At 36.8% G+C, this 16,217-nt stretch overlaps 2 protein-coding genes across 2 annotated transcripts in view; one reads left to right on the top strand and one right to left on the bottom strand.

Moving 5' to 3' along the window:
* Positions 1 to 132: 132 nt before the first annotated feature.
* On the bottom strand, positions 133 to 1,135 carry LOC135077731 (transmembrane protein 223). Its single transcript, XM_063972307.1, has 2 exons — positions 690 to 1,135; positions 133 to 494 (listed from the first exon to the last, which is right to left on the bottom strand). Exons 1-2 carry the CDS (start codon positions 1,072 to 1,074, stop codon positions 202 to 204), a joined length of 678 nt encoding a protein of 225 aa, XP_063828377.1. The 5' UTR covers positions 1,075 to 1,135; the 3' UTR covers positions 133 to 201.
* Positions 1,136 to 3,339: 2,204 nt separating this feature from the next.
* LOC135077695 (DNA topoisomerase 2) overlaps positions 3,340 to 16,217 on the top strand; it is a 48,581-nt gene continuing 35,703 nt past the window's right edge. Inside the window, exons 1-5 of the mRNA XM_063972266.1 lie at positions 3,340 to 3,526; positions 4,291 to 4,528; positions 4,750 to 6,649; positions 7,902 to 8,041; positions 8,685 to 8,887. Coding sequence (XP_063828336.1) covers positions 3,512 to 3,526; positions 4,291 to 4,528; positions 4,750 to 6,649; positions 7,902 to 8,041; positions 8,685 to 8,887 — 2,496 coding nt within the window. The 5' untranslated portion in view covers positions 3,340 to 3,511. The remainder of the gene's footprint in view (positions 3,527 to 4,290; positions 4,529 to 4,749; positions 6,650 to 7,901; positions 8,042 to 8,684; positions 8,888 to 16,217) is intronic.

Below are 16,217 nucleotides of genomic sequence, written 5' to 3'. Positions count from 1 at the left end.
CATCACAAAGCCCTGCTATAAACTATATCACAAGATTTAATTTTAAACTGCTAACAGAAAGCTGCCAAATACTCTAAGTTTCCTAGATAAAATCAATTTTCAAATAGTAACTTATGATAGAAATCAATCAAATAAGACTAATCAAATCAATTTATTTACAAGATAGCATTATGATACATTTATTTCTGTGGCATTTAAAGTTTACCATTTCCTAGCAAGACCGGCTGTGCTGTCGAAAAGCAGTGGGTTTTTAAACTCTCCTCTCACGTCCAACATGTAATGCATCCAGGTGTTCTTTACTTTTAGCGGCAATTGAACTCTTGCGTTGACTCGGCTTTCCTTACAGCACACGAACTCAAGAGGCACCTTCATTATCCGGTTCTTTCCAAAAGGAGTGTATGTTACAAACGTCACATGCTTTCCACCTTTGTTGAGGATCAGATAACGGACTGACTTGAGTGTGTACATCCATATCATAGCTATGGATCCAAAACCTGAAAAAAATATTTCAAATTAGGAAGAATTAACCTTGACCTGATTCAGCAGGGAGATGTAGGGCTACATAATGCTATACTACATGGTTAAGACCCTTAGCACAGTACAAAAGCGGTGTGATAACTATCACTCTAAGGTTTTTAATCTTGCAAAAATTATAATGTTGAGCTATAAAAAATCACATGGACTCTTACCGATTAATACACATAAAGTTCCCAAGGTATTTCTATACTTGTTTTCACCGAGATTTATTCGTCGAAACCACGGCGTGTCGTCGTCAATCTTTGATTTATCGACCGGCGCATCTCGCAAAGACGAAAAAGCAAATATGCCCAGATACGACCAAAACATATACTGTACCACTGCGAATAAGTTCATGTACTTGTAGAACTTTGGGTTTTCATATTTAAATAGAATCACGTCCTTTACTACGTTTGTATTTACATCATGGATTGTTTTTGTAGTTACGGAGCCTGAAGTCACATTTCTGACTATATTTGCGCATCCTTGACAATTGAAGGGATAACGAAGAGCAGCACTTTTCCGAAGTATTATAGAGGCATAAGATAAAAGAGTCATTTCTTCAAAATTCTCAATTTATTTTTTATTGAATAAAACATAACCTCAAATTGAAACGGGCAAACAGGGCAAACAGCTGAGGCCAATGACAGTTGTTTTTTTATTCCTTGTCTTCATAATTCAGAAACGGAGCAGTATAAAATGGCCATCTCAATTAATCTTGGCAGATCTTGGCGAATGACAAAAAGGTCAAAGACGGGTGAGTGGTGACTAGAGATGGGTTTCCACCCGGGTAAAAACCCACATGAGGGTAAAAACCCAATAAAAACCCGTTTCATTCCACCCGTGGGTGTTTACACCGGGTGAAAACAAATAATTTTATAATTATTTCAATTGGTATCTTTTCTTTATTTTTATTGAATTTTTCTCATTTAAGTTTATTGATTAATAAGTAATAAGTCAAATTTAACACTAAAATTATGCATTTATATCGTGCAAATTGTAAAATTGATCACGTTATGATGATGTGACCAATTATTTTATAAAATGGTGTTATTTGAAGAATCGTTGAACCGATTTAGAAGAAATTTAGTAGGAACACAATAATTTGTGATCATGGCAAGGACATGGAGAGGGGGGGGGGATGCCAAAGATGCCAAACTCTCTCTTTGATGACATTACGGTATAAAGTTAAAGTTACAAATAACAACACCAACTACAAAGTACTTCTGCTTAAAAACTTGAAATCGAACCGCCCTTCCGCCACTGTAAGGCATTGTAACGTTTTTCAAGACCTCCTCTCCCCCCAGATTTCATTACTTAACACTAGAACGCCCCCTTGGCAACAAATACCACTTCTCACTTTAAAAAAACTCTATTTTTGTTTTCACCCACCAGAATGGGTGATAATGGGTAAAAACCGGGTTTTTACCCAAATCACCCAGTTTTAACCCAATCGGGTGAAATGGGTTTTTACCCACTACCCATCTCTAGTGGTGACCATGAATGAAGCTACAGATAAAAATGGAGGCCACACTCCGAATACCTATAGTTCCAAAATACTGAACTGTCCTATCGATGACATTGACAGCGGGGCGCCACCGTCAATACCGAATCGCTGGTTCCGATTTTTGCCATGTTGAAAACCATAAAGTTGAACGATGGTAGCGCCCCCCTGTCATTGAGTTTGGCGGGACAGTTCAGCGTGGGTCATCTATACTTGAAGCACAAACTAAGTATCACTATCTCGCTCTCTGTGGGCAGACTCGCTCTTTCTAAATAAACAAAAAATATAAAATTGCTCAAATTCAATGAAACCAATGTAAAATCTTTATTTCTTGACATAGGTATCATTAAAAATGATAAGTGTAATTACTGGTAAAACGTTTTAGGCAGAAATTACTGTAAAAAATGTGAAAAATGTTTACAATGATCCAATGTCGGAAATCACGAAATAAACACTTACGCGTGGAATCTTATGTCACTTCCAGGACACCACGTACTACCGCAACCACGCACTACAAAATTTTGCACCAATTCTTGTGATAAAACAATTATTATTTCCTGTAAACAATCTCAAACGAAATTAACTGCTTAATAAACAAAATAGTAAACAACCGCCATGATGGGCCGGATTGGGCCGATGTTGCCACATGGTACCGATTACGCAGGAATTGGGATTGTAATTCCCTGATTCGCCAACACATTAAGCCTAGATGGCCGACAATTTTGTGATTTTTTATTTAACTAGGTAATCTTAGTTTCAAATATTAATTATTTATTTGTTTAACTTCTGATTTGGTTAGTGAATTGGCTATTTCGAAGAATTTATAAGGAGATTTAAATCAGAAGATAGCAATACTACAGTTCACACTAAAAAGAGAGGTAGGGCCGCAGAGAGCGAGATAGATATTAGGTATTTGACTCAAGTTTTTGTTCCAACTTTGCCCTCCATTTTTATCTTTAGCTTCATGGTGGTGGTGACTCGTCATAGCTCGTCACCATTGGTCTTAATAGATAAAGAGAATTTGGTGAAAAATAAACCAACTGCCCGTGCCGTTTGTTGTTGCTTGCCTTTATTGCTAATTAAGTCTTATGATGATGATATTGCTATTATACACAATTTTTCAAGCCTCTGAAGTATACGCGCGCCCACTCTAAATTGAAGCTTTTATTGCAAAAGTGATTTGGTTTTAAAAATGAAAAATCTTAAAGTAAAATCGCATCAATAACGGTTGCATTTCTTTTCACCCCGTTTTTTGTCTATGATCAAACCAACCACAGCGTAGGGTGAATGAATCACTGTTTAAAAATATATAGATTGTCTATACTTGTTCTCGGCGTCTTCGTCATTGTATTGCTCTTGTAATATTTGCAATTTATTTGATAAAAATGTTGTTTTGCAAAAGCCAATACTTTTAGAGTGTGTTTTGCACTAATTGCAAAACAAACAGCGTATCGCGTTGATCGCATTCGTTTTATAAGCACAACTACCAAGATGGCTGATATAAAGGTAAGCGAGTTTGGCGGCAGTTTAATTGCTAACGGTCACATTGTATTTATTTTTGTTATTGTTCGCATGCTAATTGCGATAACTTGAGCGTTTTTTCGAGCTGATCCTAATAACTATTACAATCAATACACGTTTACTGAAGGAGCATTAAATTATTGCATGTAATTTTATGTAAAATGGTGGTACTGAATTTATGATCATTTACATTCCTGTTTTCCGATATTGAACCCTATTGCCCTTTCGGTTGTGGTCAGTCAGTTATGTTTAAAAAAATGCTAATAAACTACCCTCTCCTTGCTATTATTGGGAAGCAACCGAAACTAACTTGTCTATGCTATTGGTATGATTACTCCAGTGGTGCAATATTTTTCTTCTGAACTTTGGCTGTGACTTCAGGTTTTTTCTTTTACTCTATTTTAATTTATCTTATATCTCAAGCATAATAAATTTGTCATAATTATTATTATTATTCTGTCTAATGGCTTCAATGGTGCGAATTTACAACACACTGGTTTTGCCATCGAGTGTTTAGAGAGACATGGTGGACAGTGGAATTTGAAAGTTGCCCGGTGATAATTTAATTAATTGTCATAATAAAATGAAAATTTTGGCTCTAAAATGTTTATTAACCTACTAACTAATAAATTGCAGCCAAGAAGTAATTTTTTTCAATGAATTAAACCAATTATTGCAACATGCAAATTAATTTTGCTAATTGTGATTAAAGTGAAATTATAAGTGTCCGATTTCTTTCTGATTTCCAGTCAATGTTCAACAAAATGAATAGCGCCACCCAGAACGGCTCGGCGGAGGCTGCGCCCCCGGCCGCCAAGGGTGGGAAGGGCACTATCGAGAAGATTTACCAGAAGAAGTCGCAACTAGAGCATATCCTGCTCCGACCTGACACTTACATTGGTTCCGTTGAACGGGCTACAGAAACCATGTGGATTTTCGACAAAACTAAAGAATGCATGGTGCAGAGAGAACTGACTTTTGTGCCAGGTATGTTCTACCATGTATCATAAAAAAATATTAATTCTGCAGTATAATTTTGCTCACATGGATAAAAAATTATTGAAAGTTAAGATGGATGTTTTTTCACATACCTACACAATAATATTTTGAGTTATAAATTTCAGTAACGCAAATTGTTTCTTTTCCAAACATAAAAAATATGTATGTTAAAAGTACCCACTAAATAAATATACCATTCTCTATTACAGGTTTATACAAAATATATGATGAAATCTTAGTAAATGCAGCTGACAACAAACAAAGGGACCCAAAAATGGACGTAATTAAAATTGACATCAACCAAGAACAAAACACAATTTCCGTATACAACAACGGTTGTGGTATACCTGTAGTAATGCACAAGGAAGAGAAAATGTTTGTGCCAACTATGATCTTTGGACACCTTTTGACATCATCCAACTATAACGACGAAGAAGAAAAAGTAACGGGAGGCAGAAACGGTTACGGTGCAAAACTTTGTAACATTTTCTCAACTAAATTTACAGTGGAAACTGCATCTAAGCAGTACAAGAAGCATTTCAAACAAACTTGGGGCTCCAACATGACGAAGGCTTCAGAGCCTAAAGTTAAGGAATCTGGCAAGGATGACGATTTTACTAAAGTGACTTTTAGCCCTGACTTGGCTAAATTCAAGATGGATAAATTAGAAGATGACATTGTAGCGCTGATGTCGCGACGCGCTTATGACGTCGCCGCTTCCACAGCTGGCGTAAAAGTTTATCTCAATGGCGAGAGAATTAAAATAAACAAGTTCAAAGACTATGTAGATCTATACATAAAAGGCAAAGAAGACGAGAACGGACAACCGTTGAAGGTTGTTTATGAAAAAGTGAACGACCGCTGGGAGGTCGCACTCACTTTATCAGATCGCGGATTTCAACAAGTTTCGTTTGTAAACTCTATCGCTACAACAAAAGGCGGTAAACACATCGATTCTGTCAGTGACAACATTGTAAAGAATGTTCTAGAAGTTTTAAAGAAGAAAAACAAGGGAGGCGTTAATATCAAGCCTTTCCAAGTCAAAAATCATATGTGGGTATTCGTAAATTGTTTGATTGTGAACCCAACCTTTGATTCTCAAACAAAAGAAAACATGACACTCCAAGCCAAGAGCTTTGGATCGAAGTGTACTCTCTCCGAGAAATTCATTACGGCAGTGAGCAAATCGGGATTGGTTGAGTCTGTGCTGACGTGGGCCAAGTTTAAAGCCCAGACGGAGCTTGTGAAGGCGTCTGGTAAAAAGCAGAGCAAACTGAAGGGCATTCCCAAATTGGAGGACGCGAACGACGCCGGAACTAAGAACGCGCATCTCTGCACTCTGATCCTCACCGAGGGAGACTCGGCCAAGACCTTAGCTGTGTCCGGACTCAGTGTGGTGGGCAGGGATCACTACGGCGTCTTCCCACTCAAAGGCAAACCCCTCAACGTGCGAGACGCGTCTCACAAGCAAGTCTTGGAGAACGTAGAAATCAACAACCTGATCAAAATCGTCGGGCTTCAGTACAAGAAGAAATACAATACTGTTGACGATCTGAAATCTTTACGCTACGGTAAAATGATGATCATGGCCGATCAAGATCAGGACGGCTCCCACATCAAGGGTCTGATCATCAACTTTATTCACCACAACTGGCCTGAGTTGCTGAAGCTGCCGTTCCTGGAAGAATTTATAACACCCATCGTGAAAGCGACTAAAAAGGACAAAGAGATATCGTTTTATTCGTTGCCAGAATTTGAGGAATGGAAGAGAGATACAGACAACCATCACACATACAATATAAAATACTACAAAGGTTTGGGTACCTCCACATCTAAGGAGGCTAAAGAATACTTCCAGAATATGGAAAGGCACAGAATCCGTTTCAAGTACAGCGGTCCTACCGATGATCATCATATCGAGCTGGCTTTCTCGAAGAAGGGCGCTGACCAACGTAAAGAGTGGCTGACCAGTCACATGGACGAAGTGAAGAGAAGGAAGGAGATTGGTCTCCCGGAGAGATACCTTTATACTAAAGACACGAAAGCTGTTTCGTATTCTGATTTTGTCAATTTGGAGCTGGTTCTCTTCTCAAACGGCGATAATGTTAGGTAAGACTGCAAATTTTTCTTTAGACTATACACATAAAATTAGGAAATCTTACAAAGAAACTTTTTCTTCTAAATTGACTGAATGTTTAGCTTTATTTTCAACACAAATTGAATGTTACTGTTTCAAAAATGTTACACGAATTTTCTATCATTCTTCTTCTTCCTCGGTCCCTCACTGACAGGGTTCGAAAGGATAATTATCAATGATAACAGATGGATAATTATCGGTTGATAATAACAAAAAAATGCTCTTGTGAAAATGAACTGTATTCGAAGTTTTCGAACGTGTATTTCCGCACTTGCGTCTAGTGGTGGGCGTTAATCAACATAGATAGTTCTAAAACCTATCTATTTAGCTCCACAATGATCACTAGTTATCTAGCGTCAAAATGTTTATCTATTTTCAAAGCTTTTATGTGACTAGTGATGGATAACTTAACAACAATCAGAAACCAAAAACATAAAGCAATATTCGCAATCAAAATTTCTTATGAAATAATTTGAAAAATGTATCTTACACAGTACACTGTTGATAATTATCCGATAATTATCTGATTATTATCCGATAATTATCATGGAGCGTAATTATCTTGTTAATTTCGAACCCTGCTCACTGATGAGGATAGCTACCACATAGTGTTCCTCCACAGACTGCGGTCATAAGCTGTGGGGACCGTACGATCAGAGTAAATAAATGAGTAGGTCATCTTTTCGAAAAAATTCGGCGCAACCACGACTCACCGCTTATCCACGCTAAATTTTGTCAGTGTGTGCGTGCGCGCCGCATACATGTTGGCGCGCTCACATACAAACCGTGCCCGGTGCGTTTCTATGAACATGACTTGACTTATGGTCCTATGTCCCCTAGATGGGGCAGAGGGCGTCCACAACAGTCCTCCACCGCGTTCGGTCTTGAGCTATGTGTTTGATGTCGCTCCAAGTCTTGCCGATGTTCTTCGCCTCGTCTGCCACAGTGCGCCGCCAAGTTTGCTTGGGGCGACCACGTTTGCGTTTTCCTTGGGGGTTCCAATCCAGAGCCTGCTTGGGGATGTGATCGGGATCCCTTCGGAGAGTGTGGCCAATCCAGTTCCACTTGCGGCGCTTGATCTGCTGGTCGATCGGAATTTCGTGGCAACATGACCTACTCAATTATATTTACTCTGGTACAATGTTCTATGAACATGACCTACTCATTTATATTTACTCTGGTACGATCATTTCTGTCATAACCTACTATTTTTTTTATTTCCAGGTCTATCCCCTCAATGATAGACGGCCTGAAGCCAGGGCAACGGAAGGTGATATTCACGTGCATCAAGCGGAACGACAAGCGGGAAGTCAAGGTGGCACAACTGGCTGGCTCCGTGGCAGAGCATTCTGCTTACCATCACGGTTAGTGAATTTTATTTTTAAAGATTATTGTTAGCAATTTGTATTGCACAATTACTAATAGTCCAGTTAGCACCTCGTGTTAAGCTAAATAAGCTTGTGTTACGAGTGGGCTCACCACAATAGTCGAGCGGCGGTGGGATTCGAACCCGCGTTCCTCGGATCTCGAGACGGCCACTCCGACCCCTTCACCGTTCGGCTATCGTATCTATTTCATTATAATAATCACAAAGTCATAAGTGTCATAACAAATTGTAACGTGTTTACAGCAGTTTACAAATATTATAAATGCAAAACCTACTGTCTAAGAAGGTGTGCATAAATGCCTTAGGTATCTTCATAGTTGTCTTCTATCGACAGAGTTTCGTAGTTTTGTATGTAAGTTACAAGCAAGCGTAAAATGACGAATATGCTTTTTCTAGAATCGGCCGATACCAAATCGGTGTAATGTGCGCACTTTCATACTTCTTCATACTAATTAACAGCCTGACTCAACTATCGGTCAACTAAAAATCGGTGGTCTGCGCCTAGGCTTAATGTTATCAATAGCCATGTTATTCAAGCCTTTAGTGTAACTTTTCGTATGTAAAAAGACCGAATCCATGTTAATCAGTAAGATTATAAAGCACAATTATCCCTTCCCCAGGCGAGCAGTCCCTAGCCATGACGATAGTGAACTTGGCGCAAAACTACGTCGGCTCCAACAATATAAATCTGCTGGAACCGCGAGGCCAGTTCGGCACGCGGCTCTGCGGCGGAAAAGATTCTGCGAGTCCCCGTTACATTTTCACGCTTATGTCGCCGCTCACAAGGCTCATATTCCATCCGCATGACGACCCGCTGCTTGTGGTAAGTACTTAACAACTTTCTTTGTTTTTGTAACTTGTCTTACCCGAAGACTATAATCCGGGCCTTTTCAAGGCGAGAGTGAATAGGCACTTACAGGGCAGATATGAACCATCCTAGACTGCATCCCACTTAACATCAGGTGCGATTGTGGTCAAATAACTGCCTTGTTATGCATAAAAAAGAACTTATAGCTGGGCACCGTTAATCAAATAGTTAACTTCGTTAATCGTTAAACCGTTAATAAAAAAAATAACTTCGTTAAACGTTAAAACGTTACATTTCGCAAGATTTAACGCAAGTTAACGTTAATCGTTAATCCGTTAACACATGATAATTATAACGAAAAAAATAATTGTATGCAAGGTTCAAATAATTTCGAAAGCTTGTAGCGCAAACATAAAAGAGGAATAAATTCCATGCGCGATACAAGCTTTCGAAATTATTTGAACCTTGCATAAGTAGGTACAATTATTTTTAGGGTTCCGTACCTCAAAAGGAAAAAACGGAACCCTTATAGGATCACTTTGTTGTCCGTCCGTCCTTCTGTCAAGACCCTTTATCTCAAGAACGCGTGAACGTATCAAGCTGAAATTCACATGAAATACTCAGGTCTATTGTCCCTTTAAGCTGTGAAAATATCAAACTTCTAAGCCAAGCCAATCAAAAGATACAGCCGATTATGTCGATATTTTCAACAAATTTTCGACACTCGCAAAGGAATCAAAACCTACAGGATACTTCCCGTAAACTCAGAATCTTGAAATTTGGCATAAAGCATTGTCATATAATGCAAATATAGGAAAAATTGCGAAAATTACATTTTTTTAGTTATATAATATAATAAAAATATTTTAATAAAATGAAACTTACTACCTTATTTCTCACGAACGATTAAAGGTATCAAATTGAAATTTATACCAAATACCTAGATCTATTGTCCCTTTAAGAAGTAAAAAAATCAAACTTCTAAGTTAACGCGATCAAAAGATACAGCAGTTTATACCGACACCTTAGACGAATTTCCGTCACACGCTAGGGAATCAAAACCTACAAGGTACTTCCTGTGAACTCAGAATCTTGAAATTCGGCACGAAGCAACGTTATATAGTACAGATAAAGGAAAAATTGCGAAAATGATAAATTTGAAGTTATATAAAATTTAAAATATTATTTTTGCTTACATGACATAAAATATTTTTTTAATAATTATAAACTTACTACCTACCCTTTTTCACATGAACGCGTAGAGATATTAAAGTTGAAATTCATATCAAACACTTCTTAAATCTAATTGCCTCTAAACTGTGAGAAATTCTAAATCAACGCAAAAATTCAAAACGCTGAGGTAGGTACCTACCTATAATGCAAATATAGGAAAAATAAATAAATAAAAAATAATCATACCGCATATTTTTTTTTATAAAACTCCGGACTTTGACGTAATTTTGGTTTAAGTGAAATGAATGGTGTCCATTGGCATAGCTACAGGTTTTACCTTAGAATACTTGTTTTATATTTGTAGATAGTTACCCTGCCTAAAAAAAAACCCTAGCTACGCCAAAGCTAGCGTTATTTGATAAGGATCAGATATAAACACAAAATAATCTTGCGTGCATACCAATGTTATTTATACCATTTTGCAAGGGTAAAGGGATTTGTGGTTAGCCCTGACTACTTAAGGCTTGGTATTTCTGCTAAAGTAGGTATTTCGCGCTGTCAAAATCTGCGCGCGCAATTCTTCGCCGAAGACAGCGCGCCAAAGAGCTCCCGCCACAATTTCCAGCTACATAGTATAGAAATACGCAGTTGGTTAGGTTAGGTCGACTTCCTTCCCTTCAAGCGTCACACTCACAACACTTTCTAATACAAATCATATCCAAGTGATACAAATTAGAACACCTTACAGACTTTTTGGGAATATATTCTAGAATCGAATAAATATGAAATATATTTATGACGTATGTACGGGGTTCTGTATCGAAAATTACTATGAGCATCACACGCGGTTACCTGCTTACCTCTGTGCACTCATGGGAGTTTAAGCAGAGGTCCCTAGAGTTTGACTTTGAGCTTTGTTTATAGTCATTACGAAGCAGACTGATGGGAAACTGCACTGTCTTGAATTCGAAAGGGCAATTTGACGGTGTTAGGGGAATTCTAGGAATAAATACAGAGTCTCCTCATTGAGATTGAGACATTTCAATTTGAGATTTCACTTGTCTTGACATTGAACACAATCTGACATGGAGTTTTCAAACACTTGTAAAAATAAAAAGTAATTAAATCAAAGGCACTAAGTAGTATTGATATCAACTTCGAAGAAAATGACTGCCAAAATTACTTTCTACCCGTTCCACACGTCTTTCATGAATTATATTAAGGAATTGTTAAGCTAAATTTCAAGTAGATTGAACTTGAACCAAGGAATCACTTTGTCCCATACAAACTTTGCCCCCGTTTTTCACCCCCTTCATTTCATGACCCCATTTCGGAAAATCTTTTCTTATGAGATGCCTACGTCATACAAAGAACACACCTTCCAACTTTCAGGTCTCTACGATATCCGTCAGTCATTTAGGACAAAGCATTTTCATTAGTTGTGGAAACTTTGCTGATTTCTGTCCTATCTTTTTGTGTGATTATTTGTCTGTATATCAAAATTGTTTGTTTCCCTAATATAAATAAATAAATAAATAAATAAATAAATAAATAAATACTCTATCGTTCCAGGTATGTCATTGACAGGAGGGCGCTACTATCTTAATGGGTTATTCATTAGTCCCAACTTTATGCCACTTGACATTTCAGAATCGTTTGACTTTAGATACCTAAGTGATTTGATATTCGGAGTCTTTTAATGAAATCAAGTTCTGAAATAACTTGAGGTGTTGTACCCGATCAAGCTTTTCATTGCAGGACAGTTAAATGGTTTTATTATTAGTTTCTTCTCTAAGTCTTAATTTGTCAGAGTAGATAAAGGCTCCATGTGAGAGCAAAATTTAGCATTATAATATAGTTTTTAATTTTTTTCTTGAAATATTTGACGCCTTGTAATCTCTCGTTAATATAGGTTCACACAAATAAATAATGTTTGACTTCGACTTTAATAATTATGCTCTTACATAATTATAAATAAACTAGGTTTCCGCCCGCTGCTTCGCCGGCGTGGAATTTTTCGGTTTTTATATATTCTATTACACTCAGATATAATGTGGCTTTCTATTGGTGAAAGATTTTTTTAAAATCGGTTCAGTAGATCCCGAGATTACCCCTTACAATTTAACAAATATACAAACACACAAACTTTACCTCTTTATAATATTAGATATAGATAGGTAATTTGAAACCCTATTTTGTTTTATTCTTTTTTTTATTTTAAATATTTCACAATCCAAACTAATATTTACTGTAAGTAAATGCTAAATAGTAAATAATATTAGTTTGGATTGTGAAATATCCTACTAATATTATAAAGGCGAAAGTTTGGGTGTCTAGATGTCATGATGTCTGGATGTTTGTTACTCTTTCACGCAAAAACTACTGAACGGATTTTGTTGAAACTTCACAGTATTATTGTTTATAACCCAGATTAACATTATGACGATATGTGGCAAATAAATTTCAATAAATAAATAAGACGTGTCTAAAAAGCGCCATCTATCGTCATTGGTTAAAATCTACAGCACTGGACAAACTACGGTATGACGTTCGTAAATATTCATTCGGGGGAAGCCGTGAAACGCCATCTATCAGCAACGAAGTAAAACATCATATCTAACGGGGGTAAAACGAAGTCGCGGGCTGCCGCTAGTTTATAATAGGTAGCTTTCCCTCCGCAACCTTATTGGTATTCCATGTATGTGTCTTTTAACTGATTTCTGTTAAACATTTCATGTAAAATTTGTCCAGTTATAAATCTATTTACATCTGCATCTGTAAGCAAGGATTCATGTTCTCCAGCCCAGATGCCGAGTACAGAATCGTCTTTCAGTGACGTGCAGCTGCCCCTATATTTGACCTAATTTTTATTATTTATTTGTGTCATTGTGCTCTTCTAAAGAGTGTAAGACGATTATATGTAGGTACTATAAAAATGTAATTTTAACTCATTGGTTTTGTCTCATATTTGAGGAATGTACTATGTATCATGAGTAGGGTCTTAGTTTAAAAGGATGCCAACGATTTAAATTTCAATAGGTAGACAAAATTCATAATTCTTAATTATCAAAAATTTTAACTTTCTCCAGTAACACTGATGTTATTATACTGTGACTCATCAAAGTCATCATTGTCAAAAATATTGACAAATCGCGAACTGTCACGACCAAAAAACTGACACGCGTCCGTCCTCCGTAAGCGCCACCGCGCGACTGATTGAGATTGTCCAAGCCGTCATGGGCGATTTTTTCCACATTTTTTAACATAGTAACTAAATAAGAGCCAATATAAAAATTTCATCCGTTAAAAGCCCTCAAGTTATTTCTGAACTTTAGTTTAGTAAAAGATTCAGAATCTCAAATCGCTTATTTAAAAAATAAAACCATAAATAGAAAACGAATAGAGGTAACTTTGGGAATTTATTCTATCGAGTCAACTTCATCAAATCGTGTTTCCATCCGTTAATAGCCCTAGAAAATATCCTCAACTATGCCCAAATAAAATCTTAGCCTTTAATTTTACTGTTTAGTACCTCAAAAATGAAAAATGAAAACCTCATTTTCGCCATTTTCACTGCTACCCGGCCTTAAGGACAGGAAAAAATCAAATGATACCGCGAGCTAACTACGAACAGCGCCATCTATTGACAACCGTGCGAACTACGTAGTGTCGTTGCTCGGTGATAGGTGTTGCTGATTGCAGCTCATTGTTACAATACTTTTTATTAAAATCGGATTTTATTCCGGAGGTTTTACAATTTCTTACTACTTTCGCAAATCATTACAAATGAAGAAAGGAATTTACGGTGTGGTACCCTCAATGTACAATTAGATTTCGAGCGATACCACTTTTGGGCATTCTCCTTTTAAGTAGTTACTTTCCCCATTGTAATGTTATGAATTTCATTTTGCAATAAAAATACCATAGTTATGACTCGATTGTCGTAATGAACGAACTTTGTAAACCTTGCAGGTTTGTACGGAACCCTCGGTGCGCGAGTCCGACTCGCACTTGGCCGGTTTTTTTCGTCTTAGTACAGTCGACAGCACATCAAGCTATACATTTTCGTTGCAAACTCGCCCCTATCGCAACTACGTAAGATACCGCAGTGTTTACGTTGACGTGCTGTCGACCGTACAGCTGCATTTCAGAATAAAAGGTTGTTTTTAAAAAAGTTTAAAACACTTTTTAGTAGTATCACAGAATAATAATAAGTATTACGTACAGAAGTTTTTCTTCGCGAAGGTATTCAAAAAAATGTATGCTCAATGTCATCAACAATATGGTGTAATTTAGCTTGTCTTAAGAGTCGAGCACCGTTTTGTTGACATACGTCAGTGATCGGTACTGTCTTGATGCCATAGGGCTGACTGCTACAAGAAGCTACTGTGTCGCCATCTAGCGCACCACACTTGCATTCATTGCTCTTCGCAGCAACGCGCAGCTACATGCGGCCGCCAGTTATATAGTGTAAGAGCTAGCACCTAAATATTTTATAACACACATAACTGTGACAATTTATTTCACGTGGGCGAAGCCAAAAAGCTAGTAAGAAATAATTCAATTCAGTAGGTATTTCAAACCAAATTTTATTACATAAACAAACATTATACTAATTTCATTATGGGCCCTTAGTATGTGAAAACTGCAATTGACGATATTTCGCACTGTTTTCAATATTATGTATTACAGAACGTATGTGTGATGGGATGATATTTTCGAAAACACGATTAGAAAAATTTTTTCTCGAAAAAAAAACATTTACCTCTGGATTTTTTTATAAAAGTTTAATATGACCGTGTTTTACAATAAAATTCCTATAAAATCACAAAGGTATCATGTTTGCCTCTTTGATTTCCTGGCTGTTTTAGATTTCAAAAACCTAAATATATTAATTTATTAACTTTCTGATAAAAATGTGAATGGCTCTTACGATGTCCCCCCCTTAAATCAAAATTTCTTTATTTGGTCTATATGCCCATCATCACTACGTAATAATTATTAAAAAAAAGTCGCTTTCCTGTCTGTCTGTCCCTATGTATGCTTAGATCTTTAAAACTATGCAACAGATTTTGATACGGTATTTAGGGTTCCGTAGCCAAATGGCAAAAACGGAACCCTTATAGATTCGTCATAATGTCTAGACAGACTATATGACGAATCTATAAGGGTTCCGGAAAAAAATGGCTGTTTCATACGGACGGACAGACATCCGTCCGTATGAAACAGCCATTTTTTTCCGAAACTATAAGAAAAATACTGATGAAACTTGGTATGTAGATGTATTCTGTGAACAGCATTAAGATTTTCACACAAATTAATATAGAAAAAAGCAATACATTTTGGTTTTCATTAAACCCATACGTGTGGGGTATCTATGGATAGGTCTAGGATAGGTATAGGATAATTAGCAACAGGGGAATTTTTCAACATGTTGCAAAAAAAGAGCTTGGAAAAAGCTCTTCGGAACTGGATGGGTGTAGGTTCAGTGCAAGAGCCACCTTGCTGCCTAATTGACCCAAAAAAGTTTTCAAGAGCGTCTTGATTTAGTCTTCGAGTAAATAAATACTGAAATCCGTTTTCTTTGAGATCTTTGTGCAACATTTTGATTGCCTGGATAGATATTTGAAAATTAACAAAAGATTTGATGCGTTTTGTGTTGTTCTTTCCTGTTTTTTTATTTGTGGCTGTAATAGTCGAAAACATATTTGTAGCTTCAATTAAAACTTTTTTCTGTACGTCGGTTAATTTAAAGGCAGTTTTAAATTTGTTTTTATAACTTAGACTGCTGGAATTTAAAACATCAAAAAGATTACGTAACATTTATTTTTTGCATTCGGCTCTTGGTCTAACCCAAACGAAACACGAACAACTAATGAACTAACAATGAACAAAGTTGATAAATTAGTAATATGTAAATAATGAATTTGTTTTACGAGCTGTCCCGGCGTACTTCGTACCGCAAATTAATATAAAGTTGTTTAAGTGATTTATAAAATCGCAATATTAATTTTTGAAAGTAGGTTCATTGTGCTGGTTTTCTATCTAACTTCGGTTTTCGTCCATTTCACTGAGCTGCCATAAACACATGCGTAAAATTTGAATACAAAGTATTGTATTCACAGAAGGCAGTAGCCATCCCGCGCTAGTTTTGTTGCAATCTATAATGCCT

The sequence above is a fragment of the Ostrinia nubilalis genome, chromosome 13 (genome assembly GCF_963855985.1).
Source record: "Ostrinia nubilalis chromosome 13, ilOstNubi1.1, whole genome shotgun sequence".
Taxonomy (NCBI): domain Eukaryota; kingdom Metazoa; phylum Arthropoda; class Insecta; order Lepidoptera; family Crambidae; genus Ostrinia; species Ostrinia nubilalis.
Note: the sequence above shows the minus strand (reverse complement) of the source record. Positions and strands in the feature narration are given on the sequence as shown.